At 44.6% G+C, this 24442-nt stretch overlaps 1 protein-coding gene across 1 annotated transcript in view; it reads right to left on the bottom strand.

The window, feature by feature from the left end:
- Window positions 1-23546, bottom strand: part of PIGK (phosphatidylinositol glycan anchor biosynthesis class K) — a 214685-nt gene extending 191139 nt beyond the window's left edge. The window contains exons 1-3 of the mRNA XM_073593714.1: window positions 23396-23546; window positions 21559-21612; window positions 18286-18377 (exon numbers count right to left, since the gene is read on the bottom strand). Coding sequence (XP_073449815.1) covers window positions 18286-18377; window positions 21559-21612; window positions 23396-23476 — 227 coding nt within the window. The 5' untranslated portion in view covers window positions 23477-23546. The remainder of the gene's footprint in view (window positions 1-18285; window positions 18378-21558; window positions 21613-23395) is intronic.
- Window positions 23547-24442: the final 896 nt, after the last annotated feature.

The following is a 24442-nucleotide window of genomic DNA, read 5'->3' as shown; positions in this document are numbered from 1 at the left end:
AGAGCTCTGAAGGAATAGCACAGGTATGCCGTTCTTTCAGAGCGCATGTGCCGGTGACGTCGCTGGCTTCTTCTCGCTGGAATATCTCCTAAACTGTGCAGGTTTAGGAGATATTCATTTTACCTACAGGTAAGCTTTAATATAAGCTTACCTGTAGATAAAAATGAGAAAACAGGCTTTACTACCACTTAAAAATATATTTTTTTTGTCCCCCAATGCCAGGAATTATGCTAGGCTTTATGAGCAGACAAAAGGACCTGACTACCTAGGGGTACTGCTGTCAAAACAGAGGTGGGACTCCTGTAAAACAGTCAGTGGCACAGAGATCCGGACTTTGTGCCTGCAGCAGCTCATCATCCATCCAGCAGCACCCTTTGAAGACTGTGCCTCCACCACAGGCTCACCCTCTCCCGTGGACTCCCACATATACATGTTTGGTTTTTCTACTTTTGTGAGTATTCATTTTTAACTTTTCTTTGGAATTAAACCTTGTTGGAACTCACTACACCAGAGTGGTCGCGCTGTCTCCCTTCCTTCCCCTCCCTTTGTACTACCACTTTAATCCATACTATAAAGTGTGGATGGACAAATCTCTCGCTTTGGCCATTGCATTTTGGACAGCCAATGCCCGCTGTTCAGCTGAAAATTTCCCAGCAGGGTCCTTTGACAAACGTCAAATTGTATGATTGACTTTTGACAAAGGGAGCAGGGCCACCCATTGATTGATTTTTGGCCGGTTCCTCAGGAATCTGACAAAATTTACAGTGTATGGCCGGTGTAAGCGTACAGCCAAAACATGTACATTTTCAAGGATAAATAACATAATGCTGCATACAGGGAGGGCCGGCCGCACAGCATCACCGATTGCTCCCGTGTCACCTCCTCCCATGCTCGCCTCCAGGATTTCTCCAGAGCTTCTCCCATCCTTTGGAACTCCCTACCCCAATCTGTCCGACTGTCCCCTAATCTATCAATCTTTAGATGATCCCTGAAAACCCTTCTCTTCAAAGAAGCCTATCCTGCATCTAACTAACACTGTTTTACTTCCTCCACCAGCTCATCCCCCACAGCTATTACCTTTTTCTATCAATTGACCCTTCCTTTTTAGATTGTAAGCTCTAACGAGCAGGGCCCTCTGATTCCTCTTGTACCAAATTGTAATGTAACTGAAATGTCTGCCCTCATGTTGTAAAGCGCTGTGCAAACTGTTGGCGCTATATAAAACCTGTATAATAGCTAGGTAGCAGGTTGCCTGCTGTATGTGGCAATATGTTATGTAGCACTGGGCCAAATGGTGTCTTTGGTTGCTAAGACACAGTCAGCCAGGCCATCTGCACCCTAGCAACCAGGGACATTGTGCAACCTAACCTATTATCTGTGCTTGTCTCTGTATAAGCTCCTAGTTCTTTAGACAAGTGCGGTCACTCAATCCTCTTTAAATATTCGCCTCTTTGCTGGAAGAATTGTCAAACACAGTTGACCATGCTATCTCAGGAAGAACACCATCTAGAAAGACCGGACAAAGTGCTAAATGCACTTGGTTGCCTGGGGACAGGAGGAGCTCTAAAAATGTTTGGCGAGATTCGTTCTTTAATGAGCTTCATCATCTCTGTCCATTTAGAAATGAAGTGATCCATCAAGCAGTAAGGCCCCTTTCACACTGGGGCGGTAGGGGGCGTCGGCGGTAAAACAGCGCTATATTTAGCGCTGTTTTACCGCGGTATTCGGCCACTAGCGGTGCGGTTTTAACCCCCCCGCTGGGGGCGAAAAAGGGTTAAAACCCCTCGTATAGCGCGGCTATAGCCGCGGTATTACCGCGGTATAGCCGCGCTGTCCCATTGATTTAAATGGGCAGGGGCGGTTTAGGAGCGGTGAATACACCGCTTCTTCACCGCTCCAAAGAAGCGGCTGACAGGAGATTTTTTCTTCTCCTGCCAGCGCATCGCTTCAGTGTGAAAGCCCTCGGGCTTTCACACTGAACAAACAGCGGAGGCTGTTTAGGGGCGGTTTGCAGGAGCTATTTTTAGCGCAATAACGCCTGCAAACCGCCCCAGTGTGAAAGGGGTCTAAAGCTAAACCAGCAGCTGTACGGTAACAAAGCTAGTTTCCGTCATTTAATACGCTGGCGATTACAAGATCACAAACTAATTGCACTGGTTGGTTACCAATCAAGTTTCCAGTTCTCCTGGCTGATGTGGGTTTTAATGGGAAGCATCAAATTTGAGCACTTACGTCCTTAGCAAAAAAAGTATGCTAAAATTTTAGAAGAATATCACACATTCATCCTTGTACACAAAGTCCAATTTGTTTTATAGGTCACCTAATAAAAAGAATGCATTAAACATTACTAACTTTTTTTTTAACCTAATTATTCAGCCGGGCTCCGCATCAAAGCCTTGAAAGTGGAGTTCATTAAAACTAGCTGTTTAATTTTCATAACGACTCACAGCATCAAAGGATGGGGGGGAAAAGAAGAAAAGAACGCTCTCCCATGTAGGTAGAACAAACGTGTGCAAGAAAATGGAGAACAAATGGTTTGTTTGCAAAAAGCTTAAAGAGGAACTATACTGCATCTGAGCAACACAAACCGAAAAAAACGCTATTTAACCACCTCAGCCCCGGAAGGTTTACCCCCCTTCCATGGCCATTTTTTCGCAATACGGCACTGCGTTACTTTAACTGACAATTGTGTTGTTGTGCGACCAGGGCTGGTGCAAGGATTTTTGACACCCTAGGTGAAACCTAATTTTGCCGCCCCATTGGTTCCACCCCTGACTCCACCCCCTTTGCCCTGCCGATGTGACAGGAGGCGGCGCTATAAAGGAAGTATCGGATCTGCTTCCTCTAGCGCTGGCTCCAGTGCTGCACTGCACCTCCAATTACACTACCGGCCAGGCGAAGCAGCTGCCTGAGACTGAGTTAGTTACATGCTGCAGCCTGCAGACACAGAGGGAAATCAGCAGCCGGGCACCCCTTAGGCAGCAGTGCACACTAGGCGGCTGCCTAGTTTGCCTAGTGGTAGCACTGGCCCGGTGTGCGATGCTGTACCCAAATAAAATTGATGTCCTTTTTTTTCCCCCAACAAATAGAGCTCTCTTTTGGTGGTATGTGATCCCCTCTGCGGTTCTTTTTTTTTTTTCCTACCCTATAGGACCCCACTCCCATAAATCTTTGCTCCGAGCCAGCAGCTGTGTTCTATAACTAGCCTACTCAGACACTGGGAGGGGACTCCTGGTGGAGTCCATCAGGAAAAGAAAACTACGGTAAGTATTTGATAGACAATTTTCTGTTTTCCTGACAGGCTCCATGGCAGCATACATTTGGGAAATAACTCGCCGTACACACCTGGGTGGGCAAATGAGGAGCAAGGAAAAAAAGGTTTGACAACATCAACCAACAGGATTTGTAAACCAAAAATTAATAGAAGATAAGGCGGCTGGTTCCACACAGTAATGAGTCATAAATGTATTGACAGAAGACCAGGAAGCTGCCCTCCAGATCTAATCGGGAGCGACGTGCCGCGAGGCTGCCCAGGATATAGACACGCTTCTGGTCGAGTGCGCAGTCACTGCCTCCTGAGATGCCAAGCCCTTCTCTTTATAGGCCCACTGGATTTCCTGAACGATCCAAGCAGCAATGGACCTAGGTGAGGCCCGCATTCCTTTATTCTTCCTGTGAAAGAGAACAAATAAGTAAATCGGACTGTCGAAAGGGATCTGTGGCCTCCAGATATTGCTTCTTCGACTGATCTGAACGCGGGGATTCCGGAACGAGGCTTGGTTCAGGCAGATGAGGCTATGGCAAAATGGAAATGGCTGCACATGTGCACAGATGCCGCTAGCCAACGTGGCAGTGAGGCGCTGCTTTTTAAACTCCCTTCTATGCCTGCGAGCCCCGGGAATGGTGGCTTCAGCGAAAGAATCTCCTCAATTGTTTCCACCCAGTGGGTCACAATAACTACAGACGCCAGCAATGTGGGCTGGGGAGCACACTGCCTATCAGAGATAGCACAGGGCAGATGGGACTTCCCGGCTCACGAGATAGTCGCGAACATTCTGTAGCCCTGTGCAGGGTTCCAGGCATGCTGGGGTCAAACCTCATGGTCATGTTTGTTTTTCATGAGAACATTGGTGTCAAAGGAAGGGAATAGCGCCCCATCATCGGTGTCGAGGGGGGGGGGGGGGATTGCGCCCCATCATTGGCGTCGATGGGAGGAATAGCGCCCCATCATCGGTGTCGAGGGGGGGGGGGGGGATTGCGCCCCATCATTGGCGTCGATGGGAGGAATAGAGCCCCATCATTGGCGTCGATGGGAGGAATAGAGCCCCATCATTGGCGTCGATGGGAGGAATAGAGCCCCATCATTGGCGTCGATGGGAGGAATAGAGCCCCATCATTGGCGTCGATGGGAGGAATAGAGCCCCATCATTGGCGTCGATGGGAGGAATAGAGCCCCATCATTGGCGTCGATGGGAGGAATAGAGCCCCATCATTGGCGTCGATGGGAGGAATAGAGCCCCATCATTGGCGTCGATGGGAGGAATAGAGCCCCATCATTGGCGTCGATGGGAGGAATAGAGCCCCATCATTGGCGTCGATGGGAGGAATAGAGCCCCATCATTGGCGTCGATGGGAGGAATAGAGCCCCATCATTGGCGTCGATGGGAGGAATAGAGCCCCATCATTGGCGTCGATGGGAGGAATAGAGCCCCATCATTGGCGTCGATGGGAGGAATAGAGCCCCATCATTGGCGTCGATGGGAGGAATAGAGCCCCATCATTGGCGTCGATGGGAGGAATAGAGCCCCATCATTGGCGTCGATGGGAGGAATAGAGCCCCATCATTGGCGTCGATGGGAGGAATAGAGCCCCATCATTGGCGTCGATGGGAGGAATAGAGCCCCATCATTGGCGTCGATGGGAGGAATAGAGCCCCATCATTGGCGTCGATGGGAGGAATAGAGCCCCATCATTGGCCTTGATGGGAGGAATAGAGCCCCATCATTGGCCTTGATGGGAGGAATAGAGCCCCATCATTGGTGTCGATGGGAGGAATAGAGCCCCATCATTGGCGTCGATGGGAGGAATAGAGCCCCATCATTGGCGTCGATGGGAGGAATAGAGCCCCATCATTGGTGTCGATGGGAGGAATAGAGCCCCATCATTGGCGTCGATGGGAGGAATAGAGCCCCATCATTGGCGTCGATGGGAGGAATAGAGCCCCATCATTGGCCTTGATGGGCGGAATAGAGCCCCATCATTGGTGTCGATGGGCGGAATAGAGCCCCATCATTGGTGTCGATGGGAGGAATAGCGACCCATTGCTGGTATCAGTGACAGGAACTATGCCCCATTCTTGATGTCAGCGAGAGGAATAGTGCCTTGTATCAGTGGGAGAAATGGTAGGAGAAATAGTGCCCCAAGGGTCAGATAAAGGCATGCAAAGGACCATATCTGGCCGCAGTTTGGAGACCACTGTTCTAGATTTTAGCAGCAATACAACATGCCATCTATTCCTGTTGCTGGGAGACCTGCAACTCCAAATAAACTGCAATTAAGTCATAATTGTTTGGTTTGCAACACATAATGCAGAAAACTGGCCATAAATCAGAAGGATTAATAAGGACAAACAATGAAGTTGATTTTTTTTAATGTTTTATAAGTGGAGTTTGGGTGACCAGGAAAGTGATACGCAGGTAAAAGCTCTAAATCCCAGGTTTGCCTAAAACTAAACATTATTTAAAATGTGTTCTCACAATGAATTTTAAAGATTTGTAGATGTGTTACATGTGCTGATTTGCACCAACATGAATTGTTGTAAATTCCTGTTTCCAAGGATACCTAAAGCACTTCATGAAAATTCATGTTGTTAATCTACTTTGCTGCGATTTATACAATATAAAACATGAACACAATTGGAAAGTGAAGTGTGAATAATCTGAATTTCTTTCAGTCTTCCCATCTAGACTCATTAGGGAGCAACTAGCTCCAATAATGCTTCATTTAAAAAAAAGGATAAGTTCACCTTTACAAATAAAAAACATTTTTTTTTTGTAATGGACCTACAAAAGCATTGCACCCACAAATAGCAGATTGTGGGTGTAATGCTATATAGTCCTGCAGACTGTCTGGACTGCCAATACAGCCAGGCAGATACACCATGACAGGAAGACTTAATGAACTACCACAGCTCTCAACAGTGCCATGGTAATTCAGTGAGAACTACAAGCCGACAGCCGCAAAGGCTTTCTGACCTTGTAGTCTTCCCATTCACAGAACACTGAATAGATGACGCAGGCAGTTTTTTGCAGATTGTGACAGCTAAAGGGGGTGGGGGGTTGAGAAGATCTCCCAGGTTAGCATAGGTCATATTTAAAATCGCCCCAGCCGTGTCATTCATTCACCGGGCTCTGTGAATGAATATACTACAGATCACATCTGCCACCGCATTTAATGTACTGCTAGTGCTCTGATCTCGTAATCCATTCACACTTGCTACAGCTCTTAAAAAGAGACGGCCCATACAGAGCTGTACTGATTGTCTCCAGGAGCCTGACATTGCACCTTTGATAGGTGCAATGCTCTGCAGACTCCTGTAATAAAATAAAAGTACTTTTTTTTTTCCCCACAAAAAAAACACACTATATTGTCAAAAGTATTGTGACACCTACCTTTACACGCACATGAAAATTAATGGCATCCCGGGTGTTAGTCCGTAGGGTTCAATATTGAGTTGGCCCACCCTTTGCAGCTATAAACAGCTTCAACTTTTTGGGGAAGGCTGTCCACAAGGTTTAGGAGTGTGTCTATGGGAATGTTTGATCATTCTTCCAGAAGCGCATTTGTGAGGTCAGGCACTGATGTTGGATGAGAATTCCTGGCTCGCAGTCTCCGCTCTTATTCATCCCAAAGGTGTTCTATCGGGTTGAGGTCAGGACTTGGTGCAGGCCAGTCAAGTTCCTCCACCTCAAACTCGCTCATCCATGTCTTTATGGACCTTGCTTTGTGCACTGGTCCAAACAATTTGGGACCATTTCAGGAGGCTCAGCAGTCTATTCAAAGGGGCTTTCGGTCATGCCTAAACTGCAACTTTAAGTATTTAGTATTGCTTACTGTTGCTGTAAAGGGCAATATAGTAGGGAGAGAAATTAGCACCATACTTCCCTTATACCTCTGTCCCCGTGGGAACCAGCACTCTACTTGGCTTTCCGATGCTCTGTTATGTGGATGTGTTGATGTCCCTATGTACAATACTGAACTGTCAGCCCTGCATTGTATGTGATGAGGTCATAATTGGTGAAGAAGAAAAGGGAAGTGGCTTCAGGGGCATTGAAGGGGGCCTATTGTAAGGCTTCATTTAAACGGCGCTTCTCTATTTACTTGAATGTGCAGTGTTGGCGGAATGCAAGCACAACAAATGCTTCACATTCAAGTAAATAGAGAAGCACCGCACACGTTTGCGTTGCATTTGTTGGCAAAAATGGGGTTAAAACTGATGCGAGGAGGTGTTGCATCTGTTCTGTGCAGACTGTACCTCCTCCCCAGGCAGAAGCCCAATTTATGGCTGTTCCAATGCCAGTGGGTTAATTAGCATCTGACAAAACTAGCCAGACTGTGTCTTTATGACCATACAATGGTCATAGGCAAATGCAAGCTCCACTGAGACACACTGATGGGAACACTTCTGTACACTCTTAAAACATCTGCACAGTTTTTCAGCATAGCATTAAATAAAGATCTAGCATTCCAAAACGTGCAGTTACATGTATATGAGAGAACCCCCTTCCCATTCTTATAATCACTTGTCCCTGATCCATCAAGAGATCACCGTCTAGATAGCCCAGGACATCTGAGTATGAACTAGTACTCAGGAGTCCATAGAAATTAATAGGACTGCACAGACCTGGCAAGAAAGATGTTTGACAAGTGAACAATTTGGGCAGAAATAGCTCTCTGGATGGGGGTCAGTTAAAGAGTAACTCCACTTTTGTTGAGGAAAAACAAAATAATAAAAAAAAACAAAAAAAACACACACATTCCCTTCTGGGTGATCTATGTACATTGCAAGGATTTTAACAAACTTTGTTGCAGATTCCTACGGGATTCCTAAGGGATAGCAGGTTGTTTGTCTGGGTCCATGTACAAAGTGAATCTGTATGGGAGTGATTTTATAATTATCAATCTGCTGCTGCACCTGCAGGGCATTAATGAGGCAAGCTGCAGGGTCTGTGATTTCCCTTTGAACGTATCTCATAAAAAATGACATTGTTGCAGAGGATGCTAAAAATCGGATTTGTATTTTAGTGCAGACTTCTGGGAAAATCAGTAAGCCAATCAAAGAAGCAGGAAATTACATCTGTGTACAAAACACCTCCAGGTTGCTAAATTGCATTTTACAGAAAATTACAGAGCTGCAGATTGAAAAGGAAAGGTACATTTTAAATAACATTGAATTACAATATGACTTGTGTTTCAATTGTATATGCTATATATTATTTTATGCCAATTTTTTTCCCACAATAGTTGAGTTAGCTTTTAAGTATAAAAGACTGGGATTAATTGGTGCTCCTCAGTACCGGGGACAGGGTTGTCCAGCATCCAGAGCAAGGACCCAGAATTGCGACCCCCCCCCCCCCCACCACCACCACCACCACTATTAATACAGGTCATAGAATGGGTGTACCACTCTGCGTCCATTTTTGCCCCTCTGCTTCACTGCGCCCACCCCTTGTCCCGGCCCTGGTGCTCCTATATAAAAGTTTAGGGAACTATGTACTCTGCGCTTTTGTGTCAGAACTGCTTTATTACCCATACAAAGTAGTGGGAGTGCAAAAGCAGCTTTATGCAGCTCAGGAGGAGCTCAACTGCAGGTCATCTGCATCTGTGAAGGAATACACACTGATCTGATCAGTATGTGATCTTAAATACAAGCTGAATGCAGCATAAAATACTGCATTTATCCAACTACATTAACCCCTTTTTTGTTTAGGCTTATCGTTTAGTAACTTAAACATCTTTACACAAGATTCCAAATGAAGCATCATGTCAACAAGCCCTCCAGATGCGCTTACTGGCTCTCAGTTTTTAAAGAAGAGGCGTGTGGCTGTTAATTGAGCACACACACACACAGATCACAAAAGTCAATGTGCGGAGATTTGAGAGTATCTGATCTTTGTCGGAACACACGGAATTACCCTGTAAATATGTGAAAAATGTGTTCTCTGCCGGCTATTGAACAATTATCCTTCACCTTTCGAGTATAGTCCCTGATAGTCCCTGATGTGGTAAAGCACTTTCTTTTTATCTGCATTGATCTGTGCCATAAAAAGCTCAACAAGTAAATGTGCTGTACTTTCTGTTCTAAAAACTATTGTGGGAAGATACAATAGCTGTCAGCTCATTCTCTGTTAAGCTCTGGTTATTACATGATTATTATAAAAAAAAATTTACTTTTTTCCAAATGTATTCACTAAAATACATTAGACATTTTAAGTGCATTTCTTACACATTAGGTTCTTTACTATGGACCTTTACCACTTTGTTAAATTTGCTGTCTGTTCTTTCCACAGAGACGAGTCTCATCACCATGAATGGAGAAGAGCGACATCAGCTAGAATGCAGCCTATCCATTCCCCAGAGATCAGCAGCATCACAGAGTGTAACCTTTATATGCCATAGAGAAAAGGGACATCACAAAAAGATTAAAAAATAAAATTTAAAAAAAATGCAGTGCCCTGGGGTTTAGTCAGGGAGCTCCTTACTTAAATTCCATGCCAGGAGTAGCTACTGTAGTTAATTACTAGGGATCCATTGACTCCTCCCCAAGTTTGGCCTGGTTGTACTTTCCTCTTCTACCACCACTTGGAGGCATTATTGATTGAGAAGGACAACTCAAGGTCAGGTTATGGGTACAGTAAAACCTTGGATTGTGAGCATAATTCGTTCCAGAAACATGCTTGTAATCCAAAGCACTCTTATATCAAAGCAAATTTCCCCATAAGAAATAATTGAAACTCAGACGATTCGTTCCACAGCCATTTATTCATAGGTCCTTCAGTTTATAGTCCATATAAAAATATTATAGCAATGTGATAGGTTGTGTAACCATAAAATGTCCATCCACAAATTGGAGCCTCCACAAGGGGATTAGTAGCAAAACCCAGCAGGAGCTCCAGAGTATAAAAGAGAAGAGAGGCGCCTCTAAGTGTAGCAATATGTTGCTAAATGTTGTACTTACATTAAATGTAACCATATTGCTACAGTTAAAGGCGTCTCTCTTTTCTTTTATACTCAGTTGTGACATGAGGCTACTTGTTTATCAAGACATCGCTTGTATATCAAGTCAAAAGGTGGTGGTTTACTCCAACTGATGCTGGTACTTTTTCTACTCCCGATGGCCACAGTCCGGCTCCCCCAAAGTCTGGATGACAGTAAACTGGCCCTTTGTACAGAAATTTTGGAGAACCATGCTTTAGATAATAGCAACATCCTGACTGAGGGGGCGGCCTACCTATTCCCCAGAGAATACATAAACCACCAAAGAAAACACACTGCCTTTCTATTTCCCAGACAACATTTTAGGCAGCCCATAGAGGATTTGATTTTCTTTCCTGCAACACGTTGCAGGAAAGAAAATTGCTCGATTCCCCCATCAACACAGTCAGTGCTAATGGGGGAATGTCTCCTGCTGCGCTATTGTGTTCTGCTGGCAGGGCAGGGCAGGGATCCCTCCTGCCCAGCAGAACTAAATGATTAATGCTTTGCCCTCTCCAATTTTAGTAAATCAACCCCTGAATGTCTATGGGTGGGCGGATGTAGACATTTGATCATGAATTAGCCTACCTCTGTGTCTGTTCAGGTCCATTTTTCTAAACAGAACAAGGCAGCATCCTTTTCCATTTAGATGGATCTGAAAACGTAAAATCAGATGCCATCTGTTTGTGTCTGTTTTTAGGCAAGAAACATTTTTGGTTTATACTTTTGTTACCTCTGATTGGTCTCTGCAACAAGAAAACACAGATGCAAAGATGGAGGTAGACTACCGTAAACTGAACTAATCTTGTACAGAACAGTGGTAAACTGAATTGAAGACAGATGTGCAAACTGATGTAAACTGAAAAAACGTGACTGAACAGTTGACACCCACGAGAAAGGGGCCGAAGGGTGTAATTCCAGTGGCCACAACCAGCAGGTATTTCCCCAGTAGCCAGCTGATCCCAGTAAGGCCTCATGCACACTTGAGCTCAAAAAAAGCCTGCATTACAGGCATTGGGCATTTTTTTTCTGCCTCTAAACACCGTTCCAAGTGCGTTTAAGAGGAGCTTTTAGCAGAAATGCCCATAAATGCGTGAAAACGCATCTAAACGCGCCTAAGCAATGTGAGGATAAAAGACAAGGTGCGCCAAGTGCAGTATCAAACATAACTTTAATGTATAAATATAAAAACAAACAGCCGAATGGCTACTCACAAGGATTCAGTAAAAGTGAGGCACATAAAAACATGTAGATGGCCCAGGGACATAATCTCAGCTGCTCACAGTGTAGGATCCCAAAGATATATATCAACGCTGGGGTGAATGTGGGAAGGATGGCCGCAGTGTGTAATCCTCGGCTGGTGGAGGCTTTGCTGTAGGGAGAACGAGGAGACCCAGGTGTCCGCAAGGCAGAGCCGGCATCTAGTCGGATACCAGAAACCAGGAACCGGAAGCAGGAAACAGAAGCGGACCAGCGTGAAACGCATCATACACTGAAGTGGGGTTCAGCGGAAATGTCGTCTGGACGTGTCAGATGACGCGTTTCAATGCATCCGCATACTGTTCTTACCGTTTCTTTTCACTTTTTTTCATTTGGTTCCTTTCTGACAGCCTTTACCTCCTACAGACACTTATATTCACGTATGTCTTTAGTCTCCTCTTCCCTTCTACTTTAGTCCTTATTTATATTTCATCATTTAATTCGCCCACTTTCCATGTTTTTCTTTCCCTCCCTCTTTTTAGGTCTTTTCATTATCCACATTTAGCTTCTATGCTAACCTTCTGATCATTAATTCTATAAACACCATTATTCCTTATTTATTAACCCCTCCCCTCATTAGCTCCTACAATTTTTCCTTTTTTTACACACACACACACACACAATATATATATATATATATATATATATATATATATTTTTTTTTTTATTTATTACTCTTATATTTTTTACTTACATCTGCATATTCACACACACACATATATATATATATATATATATATATATATATATATATATATATATATATATATATATATATATATATATATATATATATATATATATATATATATATATATATATATATATATATATATCTCGTTATTGCCTTTGTGTCTTATTTTTATGTTTTCATGTATATATAATATATTTTATCTATATATCCTATATTTTCCCATTTCTCTTTATATTGTTTTATTACTTTTTATTTTTTAATTAATCTTTATACTGATTTTCATTATTTTCCTCTCATTTTTCAACTCTACTAGTTTACATTCCACTTTCTTCTTCTTATAGGTATGAAATTTTCTTTTTCTTTTATCCAATACATGTATCATTTGTTTTTAAACGGTTCCCTTATACACTGCCAGTACTTCCTGTTTATGCTGTCGCTTAGCGACCAACTCCAGCATCTCTATATAAATGATCCTTACCCCATTAGCCTATTAGCTCTGAAGAAAATGCGGATGCATTAAAACACGTCATCTGAGACGTCCAGACGACATTTTCACTGCCCCCACTTCAGTGCATGGTGCGCTTCACGCTGGTCCGCATCTGTTTCCTGCTTCCGGTTCCTGGTTTCTGGTATCCGACTAGATGCCGGCTCTGCCTTGCGGACACCTGGGTCTCCTCGTTCTCCCTACAGCAAAGCCTCCACCATCCGAGGATTACACACTGCGGCCATCCTTCCCACATTCACCCCAGCGTTGATATACATCTTTTGGATCCTACACTGTGAGCAGCTGAGATTACGTCCCTGGGCCATCTACATGTTTTTATGTGCCTCACTTTTACTGAATCCTTGTGAGTAGCCATTCGGCTGTTTGTTTTTATATTTATACATTAAAGTTATGTTTGATACTGCACTTAGATTGGCGCACCTTGTCTTTTATCTTCACATTGCCTTCCAGAGTTTTGCTTCTACTCTCAAGGGAGCAGCCGCTGGTGCCTAGTATCACCCTCATTTAAACTTCCTGTTACCATTGGGACTTCATAGTTATAGCGTACCTCATAGTGTTAATACTTATACGCTCACATTTGCCATTCGGACACTTGAGACATTATTATCATTATTATCTTCATATATTTTTTTCTTTTCATGTTTGGTTGACATCTTGTGCCATTTTTCCCTTCCTTTAAATGCTCCTAAGCAGTTTAACGCTTGAATGTTTTTTATTTCAATGGCCAGAATAACAACATTTATAATTTAATCATATACAGTCGGACAGTGAAGACATGTGGGATAACCCGCTTCAGCCATTAGTTGCAACTAGAGACAAGCTAATCCAAGTCAAAATCCTGCACAGAATATATTATACGCCCCAATGCCTTCACCCAACCTCATTAGCTGCTTGCTGGAGATGCTCTGGCACCCCTGCAGGCTTCCTACACATATTCTGGAATTGCTCACAGGTTCAAGAGTATTGGAGGGAGGTAACTCAATTTATCCATGGGTTAACTACCATACCCATTCCTCTGACAATCAGCGTCTGCCTCCTCAGCCTTGTGGAACACCTGGCATTAGCTAAAGCAACCCGCACTCCAATAAGCATCTTATTATTTTACGCGAGGAAAGCCATAGTACTAAAATGGAAGTCAGCCAATCCCCCTACCCTGTCATCATGGAAAAGATGAATCAATACAATGATACCCCTCTACAAGGCAACATATTTGTCCCGAGGATGCCCCAAAAAAATCTGAAAAAAAAAAAAAAAAAAATTTTAAAAAAAGTTTGGCACTTGGACAAACTCAGAGTCTACGACGGATGAGCAGCCCAATGGAGGATCTCCCTGGCTAGATACCCTCCATAATTACCAGGCCCTGTGTGCTGAGGTCCATGCCCCATATAAGTGAGTGGTGGGGTTAGTCCAGAGGTCAAGCGATCACACTTAATCCTGAATGTTACCGTAATGTCCAGTTCAGACAGATAAGAGGGAAGAACTGTTCCACAGGAATAGATATCTGAAACCTGGGTACCGAATTTGTGGTTCTTTAGTTATAGTTATATAGGTTTTGGTTTTGAGATACATTGTGAGTTGTATGCTGTTATGCACATGGCTATGTGCACCAATTGGCCGGAGTATGCCCCAATGGCCCCGTTTTGTATCTTTATAATGAAAAATTCCAATAAAAATAAAAATAATAATAATAAAAAAAAAAATTATCATATAATGTCTGGTTTCAGTTGTCCGAGTACAGCTACACTGATCTGGTCAGCCATACTGTTGCTGGATCCCTGAACTCGGAATCCCTTAGATGCTGCCACTGGGAAGTCTGCCTATCCATTCATTAAAGAATGTCAACATCACTACTGAGAAGCCTATTTATTCACCAGAGAAAGAGACAGTGCTAAAAATAAAGTCCATTAAATCACTAGAGACTGCCAAGATCCCTGCAATTACAGTCCATCCATTAGTCTTATTGTCCTCAGCGAGCTACAATATCTCATTAGATCTCAGCCTTAATCAGAGAAGATGTAGGCTAGGTTCACACATATGTAGCTCTGCAAAGCCATGTTTTGCACGGGCACGCAGCATTTTAGAAATTGCAGTCTGCACGGGAACTGCAAGTGCAGTTCCCAGTGCGGGTGCGTATTCCAGTGCGTGCGACGTGCCTTTAGGATTAATTTTACCCAAAAATATCCGGCGCATTTTTTTTGTGCGGGTGGTTGTGACTGCAGGAACAGGTGCAGACCCACAGCGGGAACCACCCACACAGATGTGAACCGAGCCAAATTTATGCATTTTTTTTAGTGCGTTTGCAGATCCATGGAAATTAACTACAATCTGTGTAACCTTATTTCCTATGGAATCCGATCACATCTATGCAGTTTCCTGCATTGCGTTTTTTTGGAAAGGTGCAGTGACTTTTTCTTTTGCGTTTTTGGCTCTATAGACTTAAATGGAATTGCATTAAAATTGCAGGAAAAAATGCATTTACGGTGTGTTTTCCTGCAGAACAGACACCTCCTAGCAACATCAACACTTCCCGCAAAAAGCATTACAAAATGCAGATGGAGAAATGCAAATAGCGCCGGAAAACTGACCCCAAAAACTCAACTGCCCACGTACAGATGTGAACCTAGCCTTAGGCAGAATGGGGCACTATGCACGGCAACAAACTTGAACCCTCAATCCTTGGGCTGACACTGATAAGGATTACAAAAGGCTCAAAGAAACCACCTTAATGGCATTGCTTGTACTGGCACGACCCAATCCAACAAGAACGCTCCAAAAGTGCACTGTCTCTTGTGAATGAGAGGCAGGTGCAGAGATTAGCCCATTTGCACTATGCCCCAGATTTATTGAAGATTGTAGCTGGGTTCCCTGGGTATCCAGAGGGAGTTCCACGTTAAAAGGTTTCATTTATATTGAATGAATAAAGCGAACCTTCACCTGGCTCCTCCCTCTCTTCCAGAACTGGATATTTTTTTTAACCTTTTTTATGCTGCAGGGCAGCTCTTTCTCCCTTTTCACCAAGGCAAGAATGACGTGGTGCATGCGTGCATCTTTAGGACCTGAAAGAGACCTTTGGCGCAAATGCAGGTTCCCCTAAACACACACGCACACGATGGGGCCATCAGGAAGGTCCGGGGCACACAAGCAGAACTCAGCACGTGCGTGAAGCTCTGCCAGTTCCCAAAGGCTGGGCAGAGCCCTTCAGTTATTTTACACCCGCTGATGTCATCATTGCATGTCTGTGCTCCTCTATTCAATGCAGGCAGATAGTGGCTGGTGGGAGGGGATGGCAGAGTGCTGTACATAGCTTCTTGAAAGCATCACAGCACCATGCCTCAGTACTCCTCTCCATCCACACTTCACATTCTGTAACTGCATTGTTTTGCGCATTTTTCACGTGATTCATAGGGCATACATTTGAATTTTTACTGAGGATTTTAGTGCATTTGTCGCTTTGCCTCATGACACAACGCGCGTTTGCGGTCTGCATTTGGGGTGCCATTAACAATTAATGGGCCCGTAAGCACAATGCACATTTCTTTGCATGTTCCCTGAACGCACAGATGTGAATGCAGCCTTGGATCTGAAGCAAACAGTGGGCTGGCTCTTGAGGGGAGTTATGAAAATATAAAAATGCTTTCATAGATGAATGCCGGTATGAAGGTAATCGGAGTTATACTGATGGATGCCGAGAGCCCTAGGTAATGGCGACAATATGATGCTGAACGTCTGATTGAAACAGCTGAAATCCAATGAATAAAAGGGGCAAACCAAAGGGAGTCAAGCTGGGGAGGAAAAGGCTAGATGATGCTGGTCGACCTCCAGCTAGGAAATTAGACAGGTTCTAACTGACATGCTGCAGCTTCGGTGAGAAGCTTCAGTATTTTAGGCATTCAGCACTATCCTGCACATGCAGAATAGCGTTATTAAGGAGGTCCGGGACATTTCTGTGCACACGCCTTAGGGTCAAACTCAACATGTGTGCAGGACTATGCCAATTCCCAAAGACTGGGCAGAGCTTTTCAGTGCATCAACGCATGGGCCAGACAGACAATCAACAATGGCAGTGCCAGTAGAGTGGGGGGGGGGGGGCACAGCTATGAATAACTGCATCACGAGGATGTATGGTGGCAAATCGGCTTTCCTGTGCCGGATCATATACCTAGTATGTGATCTGGCACTTCTGGGTAGGGGGGCACGTTGCTTCTGCTGTGATTTGTCACGGCAGAAACCGATCAGCGGGTGCCGGGGAATGGGTGTCCGCCTGCACCCGCCAATCGTCAGGAAAATACACAGAACTGAGCTCTGCCCATGTAAACAAGGCAGAGCATCGTTCTGACAAGGGGGAAGGGATGGATTTTCTTTCCCTACAAAGCAGACAATAAAATCCATCACCTCTCTTAGTGAAAGCACCAAACACACATTTAACCCTTTGATCACCCTAGAGGTTTAACCCCTACCCAGCCAGTGTCATTAGTACAGTGACAGTGCTTTTTTTTTATTGGATAGGTTTTAAGAGTAGAAAGTAAAAAATATTTTTATTAAAATTGTCGGTCTTTTTTTTTTTTTTGTTTATAGCGCAAAAAATAAATAAATATTTAAATGCAGTAGTGATCAAATATCATAAAAGAAAGCAATTTGTGGGGAAAAAAAAGACAAATTTTATTTGTGTACAGCATTGCATGACCGCACAATTGTCAGTTAAAGTCGTGCAGTGCCATATCGCAAAAAAATGTCCTGATCATGAAGGAGGGTAAATGTTCCGGAGGTGAAGTGGTTAAGGAGACTGAAGTTCTTCTCTTTCACAGGACCGTTCCGATCAGATACGCTTGTCAGTTTTTCAGGCAGACCTAATTGGATGGTCCATTCACCACTATGGGCTGGCAGGTGTAAACAGACTTGTGTCCGTTTACACCCGCCTACCGATCAGGTCTGCTAAAAACAGATGGAAGGGAATCCGTTCTTCTTGTGAGGACAGATCCCCGGAGCATTCCCATGTGAAAGAGGTCTTAGAACTGGAATTTCTGTATGCGCGTTTCTGGAGGTGTTCCGGTGCGTTTATGTATTTTTGATGCGTTTCAGTGCGTTTTTCCCCTAATTTTTTTTCCTTTATCTCAACTGAGGACATGTGCATTGCAGTGCATTTAGGCATTTTGCTGCCTTCCATACATAAAATAAAATGCAACATGTTCTGCATCTGCTGTGAACCAGCCCTAAAGATATATTTTAAAAAAATAAATAAATATATATAATTTGATGTCTTTTGCCTCAAAGGCAAAAGACATCAAATTATATAAAAAATAGTATTAAACAACATATATTGTGCAATAGTGATCCAAAGCCAATATTTGCTGGATGCTACAACATTATTGGCCTCAAAATTATCAGCACTTTTGTATGCAATAATGTGCTTACAAGTCAGGAGCGCTCAATATCACCCCTTAGTTAACCTAACAAACCCAAATCATTACGCTTAGAAATCTGGCCTCCTCCTTCCCTGTTAAACGACAATGGAGACAAGGAGCAGAGAGATTTACGACAACAGGGTGTTAATTGGAAGGAAAAAAATTCTTACCTGTCAGGAATTCCAAGTCTTTTCACACTTCTATAAACCGAGAGAGTATTTGCTACATGACGATAATTAAACCAGAATCGAGAGGTACAGACCTAGAAAGAAGAAAAAAAATGAATATTGAATGCTCAACTGCAGTTTCCCAATATGATTATTTCCCTATGTCTTGTCAAAAGAAAACTTGATGCAGCTTTCATAGCAATGCTCACCTTCTTCTTGGCGCTGTCTGTAGAATCCAATAGCTGTTGGTGCAACTTCCAGGCTTCAAGCTAAAGCTTAATCTTTGTATATCTTGCTTTCCCTGACTCTTTTCTTTACACACACACACACACACACACACACACACACACACACACACTTCCCAACATGCTGGTGGCATTTTTAAATAAAATCTTTCCATTTTCATGACCTACCTTATTTACACCCAGTGACATCATCACTTGGTCTCTGTGCTTCTTTATTCTATGCTGGCAAATCATGGCTGGTGGGAGGCGATCGCAGGGTGCTGTACATTGCTTTCTGAAACAATCACAGCACCCTGCCTCAGTATTCCTCTTAAGAGCCCCCATCCCTAATGCAAGTAGTGGGTTGGATCTTGAAGGGACTTATAAAAATCAAAATGCTTTGATGAGTGAATGGCAGTATGAACGGTGGGAGAAGGGAAAAGGGAGAAGAAAAAAAAAAAAAGAAAAAAGAAAAAAGAAAAAGGAGTAGGTCAAGCTGGGGAGGATGATGCTTATTGACATCCTCCAGCAAGGAAATGGGGCGGGTTCTAACGGACTTGCTGCCATATCTAATGCACACAGTGCCATTGCCTCCTGATGTGGTCAATCAAAACCAGTGACAAAAGAGTGGGGGCAGGGGGAAAGTGCCACTGTCTGTGTCAATAGATACAGAGCCAGCATGAGTGCCCGCATAAAAGAGTGTTTCTATGGAGGCACTCACCACAGGGGAGGAGCCAAGAGCACTATAGGGGGACCCGAGAAGAGGAGGTTCGAGGCTGCTTTGTGCAATTTCATTGCACAGAGCAGGCAAGTATAAACATGTTGTTTATTTTTTTTTTAGGGGGAAAAAAGCATTTACAATCACTTCAAGTCCTATTACCTGTAATACTGCACCAAAGTAATCTCACAAATAGCCATGCAGCACCGTCAATCACCCGCTGGAAACATTGACATTTGCTGTTTATTAAGAGGCAAGGACAGGCATGGGTGAGACAGAGCGGGGAGCATTGCAAAATAGATCCACCCATCGCAGGGAGCATTGATGTTCGGATGCAAACGGTGCCCTGCAAAAATCACATGACCGGTAGCATGGGTGAATGGGTGAGGATGTTGGGAGTGGTCTCATCAAGCCTTGTGGATGTCCTCTTTTATAGTGGTTTATTCAGGCAATGCAGAAGTTACTCAAAGATGCAAGGAGGTTCGGTTACAATAGGGGATCAAATTTTTTTTAAAGATGCAGTAAAAATTTCAGACTGCAGATCACTTTTTAAAGCCCAAGAGATTATATATACACATAATATATCTATTTATCTGCCTTTACATGCACATTAAACTTTCATGGCATCCCAGTCTTAGTCTGTAGGGTTCAATATTGAGTTGGCCCACCCTTTGCAGCTATAACAGCTTCAACTCTTCTGGGAAGGTTGTCCACAAGGTTTAGGAGTAAGTCAATGTGAATGTTTGACCATTCTTCCAGAAGCGCATTTGTGAGGTCAGGCACTGATGTTGGGGAGAAGGCCTGGCTCGCAGTCTCCATTTAAATTCATCCCAAAAGGTGTTCTTTCGGGTTGAGGTCAGGACTCTGTGCAGGCCAGTCAAGTTCCTTCACCCCAAACTCACTCATCCATGTCTTTATGAACCTTGCTTTGTGCACTGATCCAAATCATTTGGTGGAGGGGGGATTATGGTGTGGGGTTATTTTTCAGGGGTTGGGATTGGCCCCTTAGTTCCAGTGAAGGGAACTTTTAAAGGTGTCAACATACCAAGACATTTTGGACAATTTCATGCTCCTAACTTTGTGGGAACAGTTTGGGGATGGCCCCTTCCTGTTCCAACATGACTGCACACCAGTGCACAAAGCAAGGTCTATAAAAGACATGGATAAGCAAGTTTGGGGTGGAGGAACTTGACTGACCTGCACAGAGTTCTAACCTCAACCTGGTAGAACACCTTTGGGAAGAATTAGAGTGGAGACTGCGAGCCAGGCCTTCTTGTCCAATATCAGTGCCTGACCTCACAAATGCGCTTCTGGAAGAATGGTCAAACATTCCCAAAGACACACTCCTAAACCTTGTGGACAACCTTCCCAGAAGAGTTGAAGCTGTTATAGCTGCAAAGGGTGGGCCAACTCAATACTGAACCCTACAGACTAAGACTTGGATGCCATTAAAGTTCATGTGTGTGTAAAGGCAGGCGTCCCAATAGTTTTGACAATAAAAAAAATATGTATGTATACACACACAAAAAGCATAAGGGACCTTACTTACCTTCAGTGAGAGGTGTCCCTTGTGACTTTTCTTCCAGCTCGGTAGTAACGTTCCGCCTCCAATTCCCCCCACCTCCTCCGCGGTAATCTTCCATAGTGGCTGGGGGTTAATAAAACTGAGGAGCTGTCACAACAGGCATTCTTCAAGAGTGCCAGGCTATGCCCAACCTTTTCCACCCACCTCCTCCATTCATAGAAGAGGTACTACAGCATCTATGAATGAAATATGATGCGTGCTTAAAAAGTCAGCCCCCTCCATTCATAGAAGCTGCAGAACAGCTTCTATGAATAGAGGAGCTGGGAGGAAAGGGGGGGGGCACTCGACCAGGGTGGGGTGGGGTGTTGGAGGAGGAAGATTACTACCGATAGCTATATAATACTAAGATAACTAAAAGACAGAAGCACATGGAGAAAACACAGGGGGTGCCGCTAGTGAGAGGAAAATACAAGCTGCCTGGCAGTTATTCTAAATATCTGGATTTACTACCAAAGCCATGGCCTGATGGATTGTGCAGATTATCAAGGGAAAAAACTGATTAGCAACTGTGTTTCAGGTCAGTGTCTCAAAGTACTGAAGCAAGGGGATCAGCATGACAGGCAGTCAACTAACATTACAAAAGCAAAAAAGTCAGTGACATCAGTCGTACATTTTTTTTTTTTTTTTTTTTTTTTTTTTAGGAAAGGTTTCCTAAATCAGAAGCTTGGTTTCATTCTGTAAAGAGCTGGTGGGTTAGAGCACATACCTTTATGCAGTATATTATGTTATAGAAGGAAGCGGATACTTACTAACACTGCCCAGTTATTTGTGTGTCCACTTCTGAAGAAGTGTTCAGCCTGGTTCTAGGATTACACAAAAAAATAAATGAACTTCAAAAAGGAGTTACATTGCAAAATCAAAACATTAGAGGCAGCTAGAGATGCCAGCGCAAATCATCCACCGTCTTCATTAGAGCTTCAATTCTAACACTTCCTAGAGAGGTCAGGTGCAGGCCACACCCCCTTCTGCCTCCCGCACACAGGTGTCCCTTTAAGAGAGTCACGTGATTGGCTATCACAGTATGGGAGTCAATCCCACTGGCTCCCAATCATTACCAGAGACCGGGAGATGTCTATGACAACGCGGTCACTGTGCTGGGAGCGTGCAGCAAGTGTGCAAACTTCGATCATCCATGAACGCATATGTTTGGTAAAGCCCAACCTCCTTCAACTCCCGCCTCCCCCCCCCCCCCCCAGCATCTTCCTTATACCCAATAGTTGCTTGTTCACATTGATTCCGAATCCAAACTAATAAGACCACTGAAAGCAGCCCAACCACAGCTCTAAACTCTCCCAGCCGGCCCCTCCTTCTGAGCATGTGCAGAAAAATTCAATCTATCCCCATGTAGAGGCCCTCTATTATACATCCCAACCATAGCTGGCCTATCCATAGCAATGGACAGGACTATATAATGTACTCTGTATGCAGTGCTCAGGAGAAGAGATGAGCTCAGGAGTGTTTGGATGCTCTTCTAAACCCACGTGGCTGAACCTGCCAAGAAACCGTCCCCTGTGATAGGCCAAGATTCTGTGGCCTCCGCCGCAAATGATTGGCCTACTAGAGGTGACAACCAGTGTTAATTTTGTCTACTAAATGAATACTATTTTAGTCAACTAAAATACGACTAAAACTAAATTGGATTTTGACTTCAAAATGAACACTGGCCTTTAGTACATGTTCATATCTCAATACCTTAAATAATAACATATGAGATTTTTCACTCCAGCCGTATATAATGAGTTTGGAAATTGTAGAGAAATGTTAACTAATGCATTACAATTTAATTACACCTATTAGATTTCAGACGGCTAAAATGAGTTTTAGTCGACTAAAATGTACTGGAGATTTAGTCAACTAAATGCGACTAAAACAATTGCAGAAGACTAAAATGGGACTAAAACTAAATCGAAATTTGCTGCCAAAATTAACACTGGTGACAACCTACCCCCTCAGTACAAAGCCCCCAGCACAGACCCCCCTCCCCCCCCCCAGCACAGACCCCTTCACCCCCCCCCCCAGCAGGAACCGCCTTCCCCCCAGCACAGACCCCCCTTCCCCCCCTAGCAGGGACCGCCTTCCCCCCAGCCTTACCCCCCCAGCACGGACCCCTTCACCCCCCCCGCCAGCAGGGACCCCCTTCCCCCCAGCACAGACCACCCTTCCCCCTAGCCTTTCCCCCCCTAGCAGGGACCGCCTTCCCCCCAGCACAGACCACCCTTCCCCCCAGCCTTTCCCCCCCAGCACAGACCCCTTCACCCCCCCCCCCCAGCAGGGACCACCTTCCCCCCAGCACAGACCACCCTTCCCCCCCCTAGCAGGGACCGCCTTACCCCCAGCCTTATCCCCCCCAGCGCAGACCCCTTCACCCCCCCCCCCCCGCCAGCAGGGACCCCCTTCCCCCCCAGCACAGACCACCCTTCCCCCCAGCCTTCCCCCCCCCAGCACAGACCCCCTTCCCCCCCCAGCACAGACCCCCCTCCCAGCTTCCCTTCACCCAGAACAGACCCTCTCACAGACTAACCCCGCAGTACAGTCCTCCCAGTACACAGAAGTACAGAATGAGCCTCCCAGATGCCCCCAACCAACCTCTGCATACTGAGCTGTGGCCCCCAATGCCAGAATCACAACACAGAACACCAGCCGGCATCCAACACAGAGCGCCGCCATCTTCCACGATGACAGAAAAGACTTCCTCGTCACGTGACCGCGGGGTGCATGCTGGGAGGTCACTGCTGTCAATGGGTTTGTGATGTAATTGGAGGGGAGTCATGTACAGGAAACACAGCGGAACTACAAGTAAAAGCATGCCCTGATTGTACAGAACAGTGAGGCTCCGAAACCTCCCTCAGATACCGGATCTGACTGGGGGGAGCCGAACCAATCAGATTCCGTGTCTTCCTCCACATAGCGTGCAACTAAAAAAAACACCCATTTACCTCATTCCCAGAATATCTACAATTCTATATTCAACACATGCAACCAATCAGACCTGTCATGTGTGCTTTTCATTCCCTATTCCACATTCCCTCCACATCCCCTCATTCCCTATTCCCCATCTCCTCATTCCCTATTCCACATCACCTCATTCCCTATTCCACATCACCTCATTCCTTATTCCACATCCCCTCATTCCCTATTTCACATCACCTCATTCCCTATTCCACATCACCTCATTCCTTATTCCACATCCCCTCATTCCCTATTTCACATCACCTCATTCCCTATTCCACATCACCTCATTCCTTATTCCACATCCCCTCATTCCCTATTTCACATCCCCTCATTCCCGCTATTCCCCATCTCCTCATTCCCTATTCCACATCACCTCATTCCTTATTCCACATCCCCTCATTCCCTATTTCACATCACCTCATTCCCTATTTCACATCACCTCATTCCCTATTCCCCATCTCCTCATTCCTTATTCCACATCCCCTCATTCCTTATTCCACATCCCCTCATTCCTTATTCCACATCTCCTCATTCCTTATTCCACATCCCCTCATTCCCTATTCCCCATCTCCCCATTCCCTATTCCACATCACCTCATTCCCTTTCCACATCACCTCGTTCCCCATCACCTCATTCCCTATTCCACATCACCTCATTCCCCATCACCTCCTTCCCCATTCC

The sequence above is a fragment of the Aquarana catesbeiana genome, linkage group LG07, assembly GCF_042186555.1.
Source record: "Aquarana catesbeiana isolate 2022-GZ linkage group LG07, ASM4218655v1, whole genome shotgun sequence".
NCBI classification, from domain to species: Eukaryota; Metazoa; Chordata; class Amphibia; order Anura; family Ranidae; genus Aquarana; species Aquarana catesbeiana.
The sequence above is the reverse complement of the archived record's forward strand: the minus strand, read 5'-3'. Positions and strand labels throughout refer to the sequence as shown.